General features: G+C 40.6%; 1 protein-coding gene and 1 pseudogene across 8 annotated transcripts in view; both read left to right on the top strand.

Moving 5' to 3' along the window:
* HHAT (hedgehog acyltransferase) overlaps positions 1 to 15,030 on the top strand; it is a 352,540-nt gene that overhangs the window by 59,187 nt on the left and 278,323 nt on the right. For all 8 annotated transcript variants that reach the window (XR_009347601.1, XM_059146892.1, XM_059146893.1 and 5 more), the window contains exon 4: positions 12,403 to 12,516. Coding sequence is in view for 7 of the 8 variants with exons in the window: in XM_059146892.1 (XP_059002875.1) it covers positions 12,403 to 12,516 (114 nt within the window). In the remaining variant the exon portion in view is untranslated. The remainder of the gene's footprint in view (positions 1 to 12,402; positions 12,517 to 15,030) is intronic.
* On the top strand, positions 4,065 to 4,699 carry LOC131815199 (large ribosomal subunit protein uL22-like; annotated as a pseudogene).

Here is a 15,030-nt window from a genome sequence, read left to right as displayed (position 1 = left end):
TACATCCTTGTCTTTTTCTTACTCTGAACCAGTCAGGCTTCACCGTTAAGTGTGAGGTTTCTGTATGTTTTTTGTAGATGTTCTTTATCAGGTTGAGGATGTTCCTATCTCTATTTGTAGTTTTTTGAGTGTTTTTATGAAGGAGTATTGAATTTGTCAGATAACTTTTCTGCATCAGTTGATATGATCAAGGCATTTTCTTTATTAAGAATATGTTAATATGGGGTGCCTGGGTGGCTCAGTCGGTTAAGCATCTGCCTTGGGCTCAGATCCTGATCTCAGGGTCCTGAGACCTAGTGGGCTCCTTGCTCAGCAGGGAGCCTGCTTCCCCCACTGCCTGCTGCTCCCTCTGCTTGTGTGTTCTGGCACTCTCTCTGAAAAACAAATAAAATCCTAAAAAAAAAAAAAATTAATATGGTGGATTACTTTGATTAACTTTTCAATATCAAACCAGCCTTCTGTCCCTTGGATAAACTCACCTGGTTGTGGTGTATGATGTTTTCTTTACGTTGCTGGACTCCATTTGTTAATATTCTGTTGAGAATTTTTGTGATTATGTTCATGAGGGATATTGAACTCTAGTAATCTCTCCCTCCCTCCCCTTCTCTCCTTTTCTGGTAGTGTCCGATTTTGAACAGTTACATGTAGTCTTGTATTTTTAACTTCAGATTTCACTTGTTCACATTCGTGTTCACTTATAAAATGAATTAGTGTTTCCCTCTTAAAGAGAACGTCTTTGGGCGTCTCATAGAATTCTTGTGAAACTACTTGGGACTGGAGATTTCTTTTTAGGGTGTTTTAAGCTATGAATTCAATTTTTTTGGTTTTATTTATTTATTTATTTATTTAGTATTTTGTATTGAGTGAGTTCTGGTAGTTTGTGGAATTTTCAAGGAATTAGTCCATTTTATCTAGTTGTCAAATTTATGTGTATAGAGTTGTTCACAGTACCCCTTATTAGCCTCACTAATGTCTGTGGAGCCTTATGATATTCTGTTTCATTCCTGTTATCTGTAATTTGGGTTGTGTTTTTTATTCTTCATCCATTTGCTAGAGATTTGTGAACTTGAGTTTTACAAAGAACGGGCTTTTCGTTGCACTGATTTTTCTCTATTTTTCTGTTTCTTATCTATATTTACTTCTTTGTACTTGCTCTGAGTTTATTTTGCTCATTTTCTAGTTTCTTGAGGTGGTGCCTTAGAGTTTTGTGACATTGACTCTTTCCAGTGTACATACGTAGTGTTACGAATGTTTTTCCAGCTTTGCATTAGCTGCACCCTACATGTTTTATTCAGTTCTATTTTTTTATTTTCCTCAAGACTTCCTTTCTGACTCAGGTTATTTAGAAGTATGTTGCTTCTAAGTGTTTGGGGATTTTCCCATTATCTTTTTGGTACTGATTTCTCATTTAATGCCATTGTGGTCAGAGAATACACTCTGTATGACGAAATTCTTCTAAATTTGTTGTTTTATGGCTCAGGATATAATGTATCTTAGTGAATGTTCCATGGGTACTTAAAAAGAATGTGTGTTCTGATGCTGTAGGATGGAACGTCCTATAAATGTTGATTAGGTCCTGTTGGTTGGTGGTAAGCTTTCTTGTATCCTTGATTTTCCGACAAGCAGTTTTATCAACTATTGAGAGAGAGGGGTGTTGAAGTCTTGTGAATATATCTGTTTCTCCTTTTCGGCTAGTTCTTCATGGATTTTACAGCTCTATTTTTTGGTACATACACACTTAGGGTTGGCACATTTTCTTGTTGGATTGGCCCTTTTATCATAATTTAGTGATCCTGGTTTTCTTTCACCGGAAGTTTGCTTGGTCTGACATTAGTATACTGGCTGCTGCTTTCTTTTGTTTGGTGTATCCTTTTCTGTCCTTTTACTTTCAGCCACCCATATTGTTACATTTGAAGTGAAATTTTTACAGATGGTGTAGATTTGGCTCATTTCCTAAAAAAATTTTTCTGCCATTTTCTTTTAATTGGTATATTTGATTTGATTTGGGTTCATTCAGCATCTTAACTCTGTTAAGTTTATACCTTTTGTCAAATTTGTGAAATTTGTAACCATTATTTCTTATTTTTTTTTCAGCCCTACATTTTTTCCCCCTTTCCTTCTAGGCTTCCAGTGACATGAACATTATATTTTTTTATAATTGTATCTCAGAACCCTGAGGCTCTGTTTATTTTCTCAGCCCATTTTTCTCTGTTATTCAGAATGTGTAATTCTGTTGACCCATCTAATGTTTGATGTTTCTTTCCTGTGTCCTCTACCTCCACTGTGAATCCCATCTGTGAGTTATTTTACTTTGTCATTCCTCAAATCCTGAGTTTCCTGGGCAGGCTGCTTTCTTCTTTCAATCTTTCAGACTCTTATGTTTGTCTTATAATTACAACCAGGGTTTTTAGTCATTCTTCATGGGAGGGTTGGGGGGAAATGAGTTTATTACGGAAGGGTATGAAAAAAGATCATGTGAACATCCAGATGGAGGAAGTGTATAGGTGAGGTCTGTGGGAAGGGGTGGGGGGCTTCCATGACCTTTCCAGGAGCACCCCTCTCCCAGCACCACCACGAGTTTATCAATCTGGAAGTTCTGTGAAACTGGTACTTCTGGGATTTTTATGGAGGCTTTCTCACACAGGCAAGATCATTCACGTGATTTCTAGTCTGTCTCCCCTCTCTGGAATGGGGCATGGGGTGGAAAATTCCAAACCTCTAATCCTGGTTTGGTCTTTCTGGTGAGCAGCCCTCATCCAGGAGCCCAACAAGAGTCACCTTATTACAACAAAAGATGCTCCCCTCACCCAGACAATTCCAAGGGAATTAGGAACCCCGTGTCAGGAACCAAGTATTAGAACAAAAAATTCTCCCAGTGCTCTTATCACAAGAAATTATAAGGGTTTTAGGAGCTCTGTGCAGGCACTGGAGGGAGAGGCCAATATATGTATTTTCTATTTCACAGGCTGGTCTCATTTTGAAAGCTTGGGCAGCTGATGGGCAAAGGGGACAGACGGAAAACGTGTGTGGGAGAACCCTTCACATACTCTGCTTGCTTTCCTGGTCTTTCATGCAGTGTGTCAAATTCAAAAAGAAGAATGATATCTGGGGCTATGAAGACTTCCCCTCCTGTCCCCTGGATATATGACAAAAATGTTTTTCTTTTTTCTCATTTATCACTCCTATCTTCTTAATTGGCCTTCTGCCTTGGGGACTGTTAACATTTGGGGATTCTACCCAGAGTTCATTTGCTCATGTTTGCCCCCTGCAGAGATATTTTATAGTAACTAGTTTTTGTTGTTGTTGTTTTTAATGTGTGCAAACTTTCCCAAGCAGAAGGCAAATCCTCTGAGTAGGAGGGCCATGTTAGGGGCCAATGCCCCCAAGGGGTGGGGTGGGGCGATTTTTTTTTTCCCCGTGTTATTGTGACTCACTTTGTCTTTTTGGTATTCAGGAGAAGTGACAATAATGGGATGTGTGATTTATTAGCAGAGTTTGTAGCTAGGAAATCTTATGTAAATCATTTACTCTCTAGCCATCTTGTTCTATTACTTTTTTTTTTTTGGTCATGATCCCTAACTTATTTATCGCCTTATTACTGGTTTACAACTCGTTTCTCCATATACCTTATAGAAAATAATAGTTTTTCCAGTTGAGAAGTGTGGGGAAAAGAATATAGTTTTTGTGCCGTTGACTTTATACTAAAATGTAATATTTACTTTTAAAAATTTGATTCTCTTTGTTAGCTTCAGGAAGAAAAGGAGAAATCTAGACAAGGCACAGAGGCAGAATCTATACATGTTTGATCAAGTATATGCATAAGTTCTGAATACTCTGGAGCAACTCCTAGGAAGTAGATAAGGAAAGGGTTAGCCAGAAAATGTTACTGGATTTACATTGTTGTTAGAGTTGAAGAGGTTTGAAGAATTTAGGTCTTTTGATTTTACTAAGTCATCTTGAGAGATGTTTTCTTTTCTTCCGTGGAACACCTCCCTGCTCCCATCATACCCTGGGCAGATTTATGAGGCTTAGATCATGAGGACCAGTTAAGAGACTGGGAAGGTCCTCTTCCTCTTCCTCTCAGCGGCCTGGGGTGACCTCTGAAAATGGTTCGCTATTCGCTTGACCCAGAAAACCCTACGAAATCATGCAAGTCAAGAGGTTCAAATCTCCGTGTTCACTTTAAGAACACACGTGAAACTGCCCAGGCCATCAAGGGTATGCATATCCGAAAAGACACCAAGTATCTGAAAGACGTCACTTTGCAGAAGCAGTGTGTGCCCTTCCGTCGCTACAATGGTGGAGTTGGTAGGTGTGCCCAGGCCAAACAGTGGGGCTGAACACAAGGTCGGTGGCCCAAGAAGAGTGCTGAATTTTTACTGCACATGCTTAAAAACGCAGAGAGTAATGCTGAACTTAAGGGTTTAGATGTCGATTCTCTGGTCATTGAGCACATTCAGGTGAACAAAGCCCCCAAGATGCGGCGTAGGACTTACAGGGCTCATGGTCGCATTAACCCATACATGAGCTCTCCCTGCCACATTGAGATGATCCTTACTGAAAAAGAGCAGATTGTTCCTAAACCAGAAGAGGAGGTTGCACAGAAGAAAAAGATATCCCAGAAGAAACTGAAGAAACAAAAATTTATGGCCCGGGAGTAAATTTGCACAGAATAAATGCAAATTAAAAAAAAAAAAAAAGAGACTGAGAAGGATGGAGTGTAGAACAGTTGTGGCCTGTGCTGGCCGTGTTGATGGCATCCCCACCCTTGTGAGCATCTTCTTTACCTGTGCAAGCCGGCAGAAACATTTAAGCAGATACTTTATTGATAGAAAAAAAAAAAAAAGCCTTGTAATGAAAACATTTTATCTCTTTAAAATTTTTTCTTCAGTAGCCTCCACACCCAACACAGGGATTAAACTTACAACCAACCCTGAGGTCAAGAGTCTGATGTTCTACCTACTAAGCCAGCCAGGTGCCCCCAAAACATTTTATCTTTGAGGAACTGTTGGTTGGTCTGGAAATTATGAGCAGTAAAATAATTGAGTTCATATTATTTTAGACATAGCAAAGCATCTGTTGGAAGATAAAACTATTCCAATAATTGCTAAATGAATCATTAGCCTGAGTTCATTCAGAGAGCAGTGCTGCTTTTGCGCAGGATTCTTACAAATTAGTTTTTTTTCTCTCTCTCTCTTTTTCTTTTCTCCTCTGGAGATTCATAAGCTATTATGGTGAGCTTGCTGCCTTTGAACATGCAGGAAAACATTTCTCGATTCCAGTATCTTACAAAGATTTTCTCTGTTCAGAGAGAACTTTTGCTCAATGTGCTGAGTTCTTAGGTATGGTCTCGAAGTAAGTAATCTGAACATAATGCTATTTAGGAAATAGATATGCAAAAGTGTCCTGTATTTCTGTAATATTTCCTTTTTCGAAGAATGCTGGATGTGAGGGTAAGGAAAACAGTAATATGCAGTATATTCCGCTCTCTATTGTTTTCTCTATTTCAGGCAAGAGTTTTGGTAATGAAAAATACAGATTGGTGAGCAAGGTAGATCATTTTCTGTTTGGGTTTGAAATATATAAATAGATGCACTTGTGAATGTAACACACTCACGCCTTCCTTATTTAGTTCTAGAACCTCCTTGGACTGACCTGCTGGTGTATTGCTTCATTTTATTTTCCTCCACTGAACAGACTTATTTCAGAATAGTGCTCTTCAAAGCAAATTATTTTTGTAGTGGGTTCTGTTATACAGCTGGAGCTGGATTGCAATCAGAAGAAAAATTCCCTCCAAAGTATGTTGATCAAGATTCCATTGCAGACCATAAAATCCACACTAGTCAGTTCAAGCAGAAAGGAATTTATAGCAGGGATGTAAGGAGATTTTAGAGTAGTCAAAAGGACTGTAGGGACAGGCATGAAGTGAACTTCCAGGAACAAGCACCAGAGCAAAACTGTGGCTGGTGCACAGGTCCCAGCTTAAGTAGATAGCACTGTGGGGCGCTAGCCGAAGCTGCCACATAGGGCAGCTGGCGCTGGCGCACCTCTGGACCGACTGGACCCTGGAGCGTCCACTGATGCTGTGGCAGGACACAGGGGCCTCTACCACTGTTCTTTCAGGAGAGCCTCACAGCCTCGACATCTTTATGTTCTTACACCTTTAGAGTCATTGTGTATTTGTTCATCAAAAGTTGGGGTGCATGCAGATATGCTAGCTAGCTGCAGGGAATTCTGGAAAATGTAAGTTTTTGTTTTTGTTGGTTTTTTTTTTTTTTTTTTTTTTTTGCCTTGTGACCTCTAATATTTAGGAAGTCACACTAGAAAAGGGTTGGAAAAGTGTTGATTGAGCCAGTGGACAGAATCTGCCATACACGGCCAGTATTTTATTTTGAGGAGAAGGTTAGTTAGGATGGTTGTTTTCCCATGGCATATTTTATTTTATTTTATTTTATTATTTTAGAGAGAGTGCGCACACACGTGAGGAGTGAACCCGGTGAGGAGAAAGAGAGGGGGAGGGAGAGAGAAACTCTAAGCAGATTCCATACTGAGTGCGGAGCCTAATGTGGGCTCTATCTCATGACCCTGAAGGATCACCACCCTGAGATCGTGCCCTGAGCCAAACCCAGGACTTGGACACTTAACCAACTGTGCCACCAGGCACCCCTCCCATGGCATTTTAGATGTTGCAGCTTTTCTGAATGTTCATGGTTCCCTTTTGTTAGCCATGAATTCACTCCTTTCATTCCACTTTCTAGAATCCTTCTTTTCTTTCCTTTTGACTGGGTTAGGGGGATCTTGAGCACGTCAACTGTCTCAGATTTTACCTATGAGTATCTATCTGTTTCAGGATATGAACTTAAAAACTCTTGAATTTTTGTTTCTGGGGCTATCAGAGTACAATAGTTTATTGTTTATGTATTATCAAATACATAGTACAGATCACTCTATGGGAATCCCCACCCAACCTCCCTTCAAGGTTCCAGAGAAGTACAGAAATTAATGTCAGATTTAACTCTATTGAGTCAAGCACTTGAACATTCTAGCTGAAAATTCTGGAGCTGGATGGTGGTTACGGTTGTATCACAGTGTAAATGGACTGAATGCTGAGCTGTACCTTAAAATTTACCATCTTAACCATTTTTATGCTCTATGTATTTAGCACAGAAATTCGGACTTAGCAACCTAGGACCTGGGGCTTTAAAATCAGGCTTTGTCATATGTTGGCTGTTGGACCAGGGGCATGATATTTAGCCTCTCTGAGGATAGTTGACTTATCTTTCTATGGGTGGTATCCTACTACATACTAAATATACTGTACTAGTCCCCCCCCCTCCCCAATCTGGGAAAGAGGGCAGGCTGGGTGAGTGGTGAACTTTCTGGAACAGAGCAGGCAGACAGGGTGGAGGCCAGAAGTGGTCACACAGGAGGGTGATGGAAGATCAACCCCTTTCCTAAAGGGTGGGCACTTGGTCAGAACTCAAGTCTGTGGGCAGGTGACTAGCTCTCCACTAGGGCTTCTTTCCTTCAGTCTGGAAAATAACTTTTTGGGGGGTTATTCTCTGAAAGGAATCTTAGACATCCTGCTAGTTCATCCCTTCATTTTACCTGCAAGAAGGCTCAGGTCCAGATAGCCAAGGGACTTACCCAGATTTGTGCAGGGGCAGAAGTGTGATGAGAACTTAGGATGCCTGGCTACACTCCCCCACCATTTTTCCCCCCACCATTTTTTAAGGCGTGCTGAATGTTGGGCATTTGTGGTACAAATTTCGCTAAGTCAAGAATCTACTCTCAAGAACTTGCCATTTCTTCTCTCTGGAGGGAAAACACATGAACCAACTATAATAAAAAGCACTAGAATAAGATCTGCTATGATAAAGGGGCGGGAACTGAGATGTGAATGACAGAAGGGGGTGCAGTGAGGTCCACCTGGAATTGGGGAAAAGACATCACACTGAGCCAACGTCTCTGTGGTTATGGTGGCATTAAGGAAGCACCCTCTTAGTTAGGGACCATTTGGTCAGATAGTGGGGTACATGTCTGTGCATGTGTGTGTGTGCATCTGTCTGTCCGGGTGGGGCTCTCCTGCCCCACAGGTAGAGCCTCTAACAGGTAGAGTCAGCATAAGTAGAAGCATCTTGGAAAAGAACTTCCTCTGTGGTAACAGGCCTGTGTTTGAAATCCTCCCCCCCAACTAATTTTGAGCAAATAATTTGCCTATTCTGACCTCTTATTAAGTCATCTGTAATATAGTTTAAAAACAAAATGACTGGAAGGGTTGTTGGGAGGTTATCATTAGAAAACACATATGTATGGGCGCCTGGGTGGCTCAGTGGGTTAAAGCCTCTGCCTTCGGCTCAGGTCATGATCCCAGGGTCCTGGGATCGAGCCCCACATCGGGCTCTCTGCTTGGCAGGGAGCCTGCTTCCCTTCCTCTCTCTCTGCCTGCCTTTCTGCCTGCTTGTGATCTCCGTCTGTCAAATAAATAAATAAAAGAAAAGAAAAAGAAAAAGAAAACACATATGCAGAATATTAGTGATTTAGGTGAGAAGGAAAGATCTCATTTATACAAATATATGTGGTTGAATCACATCACTGTGACCTCTCTTGCCTTGCAGATTTTCAATGTCTTGATGGTAGGGGGTTGGTGTTGGTTCTACGAGTTCTCCAAGGCGAGGAATACATGTAGGGTTTTCCACAGTGCCTAGGATAGAACTCTCCTCTCCATTTGGAAAAGAGGCATTTAAGAATACCAGACCTGGGCCCTTTCTTTTGAACTGTCATGTGCTTTAGACTTCTCAGTTTTGCCTGGTTGCAGATTCAAAGCATCAGAATGAATAACTGTGTGTGTTAACTTATTCATCTAAAAAATTCTTGAGTCTAGTTGCTCAGGGCTTTCCATAGTGATAGTTGTTCAGTTTGTAAAGATTAGGTGGTCCACTTTAAGATTTTTTTTTTCCCCAGATTTTATTTATTTGACAGAGAGAAAGTTACAAGCAGGGGAAGGAGCAGGAAGAGGGAGAAGTAGGCTCTCTTTGAGCGGAGGACCTGATGTTGGGACTCCATCCCAGGACTCTGGAATCATGACCTGAGCCGAAGGGAGACGCTTAACCAACTGAGCCCCCAAGGTCCCCCGGTCCACTTTAGTGTGTCCTTGCCTGAGAATCATATGAGGTGGGGTGACCTGTTATGGATCCTCTGAGGTGATGAACATTCAGCTGTACGGAGGTGTAATCGGTGTTAGATCTTTGCTACTCGACATGTGGCCCCAAGGCCAGGAAGCCTCATCACCTGAGAGCTTGTTGGACATCTCAAATCCCAGTCCCCATCCCAGAGATAAGAACCTGGGCCAGAATGTGCATTTTAGCCAGATGTGTGGATGATTTGTGTGCACACTGAAGGTTGAGAAGCACTTACACAGAACATGGGGTGTGGATGACGGTCCCTGGGAGTTCAGTCTCCCCTTTCTCTGTGGAGCTCTCCTGCTTCTGTCTGGCTAGAATGTATCCCCAGTCTATGTCTGACTCACTTCAAGAATTGAAGAATAGTTTCAAATTGACTAAGAGTTGCAGGGTCAAGAAAGGAACTGGGGAAGGAACAAAATATGGAAAAATTATTCTTGATTTGAGTCTCTAACATTTGCCTTGAATTGTATGATTGAACTCAGTGTCTGTAAAGCTTTGGCCTATAAAAGCAGGCCAGTCAACATTTTTCTTACCCAAATCATTAACCACTAGTTATTGGCCATCTTGTTCTGTTCTTGGCTCAGCTTTTCTGTCCAGTTATTTCCTGTAGGTAAATATTTTAAATGGAGAAGGACAGACATGAGGGATATGTTTTTATTTCTTTTAAATGGATATTTTCTGAAAAGGAGTTAATGATGAAAGCCTGTATAATTTTGTTGATGGGGTTTAACCAGCACAGGGTGTTCAGGAATCCTGGGCCTTCTGGTGGAACATAAAGGTCTTTTTGGTTTCTTATATTTTATGAGTTATCATTTTTCTGCTAAATAATTAAGGTTGGAAAAGTTTGGAAGCATAGGTAAGCCTGGGGTTCTGAATTTTAAGTGTAATTCTGAGTTAAGAACATTGTATTTAAAAAGGTAAAGTATTGGAATTTTTTTGAAGGGGAATGAAAAAAAATCAACCTTGGCTTTTAGTGTTTTTACCTTTATACTTGTTACAAAAATGGTATTTTCCTAGTATGACATCATCATGTGACCTTTGAGCTTGTTGAGCTTGTTTGACTTTATTTAGTTAATTTACTTTCTGCTAGTCTGAAATTTTTCAAGATGGGAAACGAGCTTTAGCTGGGGTCAAGAGCCAGGTTAAAAGTTTGAGTTCCCTGCTCTGCAGCTGCCTGGCTGTGAGGCATGGGCATGTCCTGGGCTCTGATGTCATCCTCTCTGAGTGGAAGGAACTGGACCAGATCCATGATTTTGGTGGAAATGGGGCTCTATGAGCAGGTTGTGGGTGTATCAGGATCTTGAATATGGAGAACATGTGTGATTTAATAACATAAAATACATAATAACATAAAATAACAAAATAAAATAACCTAAAAATAACATAAAATAACAAAAATAAAAATAAAAAATAACATAAAAATACAAAATTTAATAACATAAAATAACAAAAAATTTAATAACATAAAATAACACAAAATAATAACATAAAAAGTATTTATTTGGAAAATGGAAAAAAAATGCAAACAAGTGGCACCACAGAAAGCATGATACAGTCTTGCTGGGTAACATAGAATGGGAAGTACGTGAAACTAGCAGTGCCGGTAACAGTTTTTAGTGAGTGTAGCATGCCAGTAACCGTTTTAAACTTTTGGTATAGGTATGTATATATATGTGTGTGTGTGTGTGTATTCTCATATATATATATATATTCTCCTTTAAACTTCACAAACCCTGGGGTGCCTGGGTGACTCTGTCAGTTAAGGATCCAACTCTTGATTTTGGCTCAGGTCATGATCTCATGGAGCCTGCTTGAGATTCTCTCCCTCCCTCTGCCCCCACACCCCATGCTCTTTCTCTCTTTGTTAAATAAATAAGTAAACCTTGAAAAAAGAAACAAAAATCCCTCATAAATCCCTAGAAGATCAGTAATGTTATCCTATGAGCCTATAGAATAGAAAGGTAAAGCATCTCGTTCAAGATCATTATAACCAGTATATGGGTAGATCTGGGTTCTAAATCAAAACAAGTTTGCAATGTTGGCTGCTAGGTTTCCTACCTCTGTATTCATAGTTTGATATGAACCACGATAAATTGTACCTATATTTTACCTTCTGGAAAAAAGAGTTTTATTATATGTGTAATGGTATGAAATTGCCCCTCAGTCCTTAGGTATAAAGAAAAAAAATCATGTATTTTCCTCTAAATCCAATTAAAGTTCCATTGGCAGAGACTGGTGAGTTGTTCAGTATCAGTAGCACTAGGGGATTCCTTCCCTGTCCACACAATTTGGCTAGAAAGTCCAGAGGATCTCAGATCACCACTTATCATGGTGGTGCCAAGATGCTCACTGGCCAACCTTGCGTTGCCCATTTTAGAGTGGCTAGTCACTGTTTACTCCTTCCATACTCACCTTGGCCACCATGATCTCCCTGGGGCTCCTGAGGCCAAACCAAGGCTTTTGGATGTCAGTTCCCAGCTGTTCACTTGTTCAGTCTTCCCAGAAGTTTTCACCTGCCCCTGCCAGGGAACTACACAGACCCTGTACCTGATACGGGTCCAGACACAGTGCTAATGGACACAGAGCTTCCTGAAGGGAAGGGAAGCATATCTCTCATTCTTTCATCCTAGTCCTATAGGGAGTTGGTTAACTTCTCTATCAAATTATCCTCCTGCCTAAAATGACAGCAAGACGTAACAGGATTGACCTTAAGCAATTTTATTGGTGTCCAATTTGCATTTCTCTTGTTAGTGTGGCTAACCTGAGATGACCTCAATTCATTGCTTGCGCTATCTGTGGGACACTGGGAATATGAATTCTTTAAGCTTCTGTTTCATCTTTTATAAAATGGGAATAATAATGGTTTCTGTTCCACAGAGGGTCTTGGGGGATCCGCTCTGACAAGATGCTTCTTTGGAGAATGGCAAGGAGGCCAGCAGAGCGGGAGGGAAGAGTCAAAGTGGGTGGGACTACGGCAGCACTGGGCCGGAAGTGGGTGGGACTACGGCAGCACTGGGCCGGAAGTGGATGGGACTACGGCAGCACTGGGCCGGAAGTGGATGGGACTACGGCAGCACTGGGCCGGAAGTGTATAAATGCCATTTGATGGGGTTTGGACTCACACTGGCCTTCTTTTGGGTTGTTTCATTAATTGGAGTTTGTGTTCTGCTTAAGATGTACGAAAATCCCTCTGACTAATTTGTTTCGGCCTATTTAGGACCCGACTGACTTTGAGTGGAGCTTCTGGATGGAATGGGGAAAACAACGGTTGCTGCGGTTTCTGTTCGGCCACGTGGCTGTGTCTCAGCTGGCCAATGTGCTTGCAAGGAAGGTATGCTCACGTGCCTCGTTTCCTTTTAAGCTGCTTTCTTTGCTTTCTGAGAGAAAAGAGTCCTGAACTGGGAATCAGGAGATGTGGATATTAGCCTTGGAAGCCTGGAAAAGATGAGATAGACCTGCTGATGATCAAAAAGGCATTTATGATAAATTTTTCATATATTCTAATCTTTCACTTGCTTCCTCCAAGTTATTTTTAAAACCATTGAAGGTTTTAGAATAAAACGAACTACAGACGGTATTAAGATCATACCTAATCAAATGATCTTACTAAAACAAATGCTTGGGGTGCCTGGGTGGCTCAGTGGTTTAAAGCCTCTGCCTTCGGCTCAGGTCATGACCCCAGGGTCCTGGGATTGAGCCCCGCATAGCATCAAGCTCTCTGCTTAGCAGGGAGCCTGCTTCCTCCAGTCTCTCTCTCTGCCTGCCTCTCTGCCTACTTGTGATCTCTCTCTGTCAAATAAATAAATAAAAAATCTTTTAAAAAAATTTAAAAAGATGCTTGTCAGGACCTCTGACTTCTCATGTAAGTTCAGAAGAAAGTAGAGTAAATGATATCATTAAGTGGGAATAATTTTAATGTCAAATAATTTATGCCACGGTAGCTGTTGTAGATCAGAATTCCAGTAGTATTTTTTATTTAGACCCTGGCCTGGAGTGGAGGATAAGGGCTACTTCAAAGGGGGTGTTTGGGAATTGCTTTCGCATGCAGGAAGATTGAAAGCCTCTTGATATGTTTAACTACCCTGGGGTTTGAGATACTACCAGGAGGATCTCTCTGTAGTGGAGGGACTACGCTTTGTCCAGAGTCCTCTGCTATATGCTTCTCGACTCTGTAGATTCCTAATTTGAAAAAAAATGAGTCTCTTCTGGGGAATCTATGTAGTAAAGACAACCAGAAAGTGACTTGAAGTCAGCCCACAAAAAATGTGTGATATTTAGAGGTTCATGGAGGTGAGGAAACAAGACACAGGAGCCTCTGGGCAAGAGAGACCAGAATGTGAGACTGAGAAAACAAGGTGTGCATGTGGCTTGAGAGGTGGACCTGACTTGGGCTATTTTTTACCTGTTCCTGAAAACTGGTACGTTTAAGGCTCACCTCTCATCCTGGAAGATAGGAAATCCCAGCAGCACATTAACTTTCTTTGTTTTAAATATGATATTGATTACTTTTTGTATTCAGTTGATTTCCATCTTCTAAAATGGCAAAAACTGAAATCATTACATGTGGTCATATCTTCATACATTAGAAATTTCCTAGGACTTTCTAAGTAGACCCAATAATAAATAATACATGTTTGGGGTATCCCTAAACTAGTAAGGATTATATAGTATCAAGCCACAAATGTGGTATTTTTTTAGGAGTTCAAGTTTTCTAGAAATTTAACATTTTTATGTTTAACCAAGGTTTCTCTGCCCATAGGTAAATGACTTACTCTGCCCCTAGGTCTCAATTTTCCCATCTGTAAAATGAATAGCATAATACCTGTCACTTTTATTTTGTACTACTGCTGTGGTAAGGGTCAGTTGCAGTGTAACAGAAGAATATTAGCTGGCGTATTAGGTCCTGGGCTTTCTCACTGATTAGCTTTATAACTTTAGAAAAGCTTCTCACCACTGAATTTTAATTCACCATTTTCTGTAAAGTAGGGGTAGAGACAGTACTATTCTTTTTTTACCACCTTAAAAAGTGGTGGGTTTCATCTGTTAGAAATCTCATTAAAAAGTAAGGGTTTGGGCACCTGGGTGGCTCAGTTGGTTAAGTGTCTGCTTTTGGCTCAGGTCATGATCCTGGGGTCCTGGGATCCTGTCCTGCATTGGGCTCCTTGCTCAGTGGGGAGCCTTCCTTCTCTTTCTTCCTCTGCCCCTCCTCTCTGCTTGTGTGCTCTCTTTCTCTCAAATAACTAAAATCTTAAAAAAAAAAAAAAAAAAGTAAGGGTCAAACATGAAAAAGAAAGGACAAATAGAAAGTACAAAAGAAGTGGGAGGTAAATCACAATCAGTGGAAATGGACCTATCCCCACCCATATCCCCCAGAAAAAGATTGTCAGACTGGATAAAAGAAAAACAGAAATAAAGGAAAATAAAAAAAGAAATAAAAAGAGAGTCCTGAGATGTGCTTCTTAGCAAGATCTACTTAAAATGGGGGACATGGGAAGTTTAATAGTAAAAGGATGGGAAAGATGTTCCAAGCAAATCTAAGACTCTCCGTTTCCCCTGCCCACACAAATACTGGTACAGTTTTTCAGTAGCTGGCAAAAAGCATTATTAGTGACAAAGACATTTATTGTTTAATGATGAAGAGTTAATTAGGAGGGTGTTATAATTCTACTTTTGTTTGTTTTAATATAATATGCAAAAGTTGGTTAGTACCATAAAGATAGATAAATATGTGATTATAGGGATTTTTTAAAAAAGATTTTATTTATTTATTTGACAGAGTGAGAGTGAGTGCCAGAGAGCACGAGTGGGGTGAGAGAGCACGAGCACGGTGAAGGGCAGAGGGAGA

Source organism: Mustela lutreola, chromosome 14 (assembly GCF_030435805.1).
Source record: "Mustela lutreola isolate mMusLut2 chromosome 14, mMusLut2.pri, whole genome shotgun sequence".
NCBI classification, from domain to species: domain Eukaryota; kingdom Metazoa; phylum Chordata; class Mammalia; order Carnivora; family Mustelidae; genus Mustela; species Mustela lutreola.
This window is presented reverse-complemented; position numbering and strand designations above follow the sequence as displayed.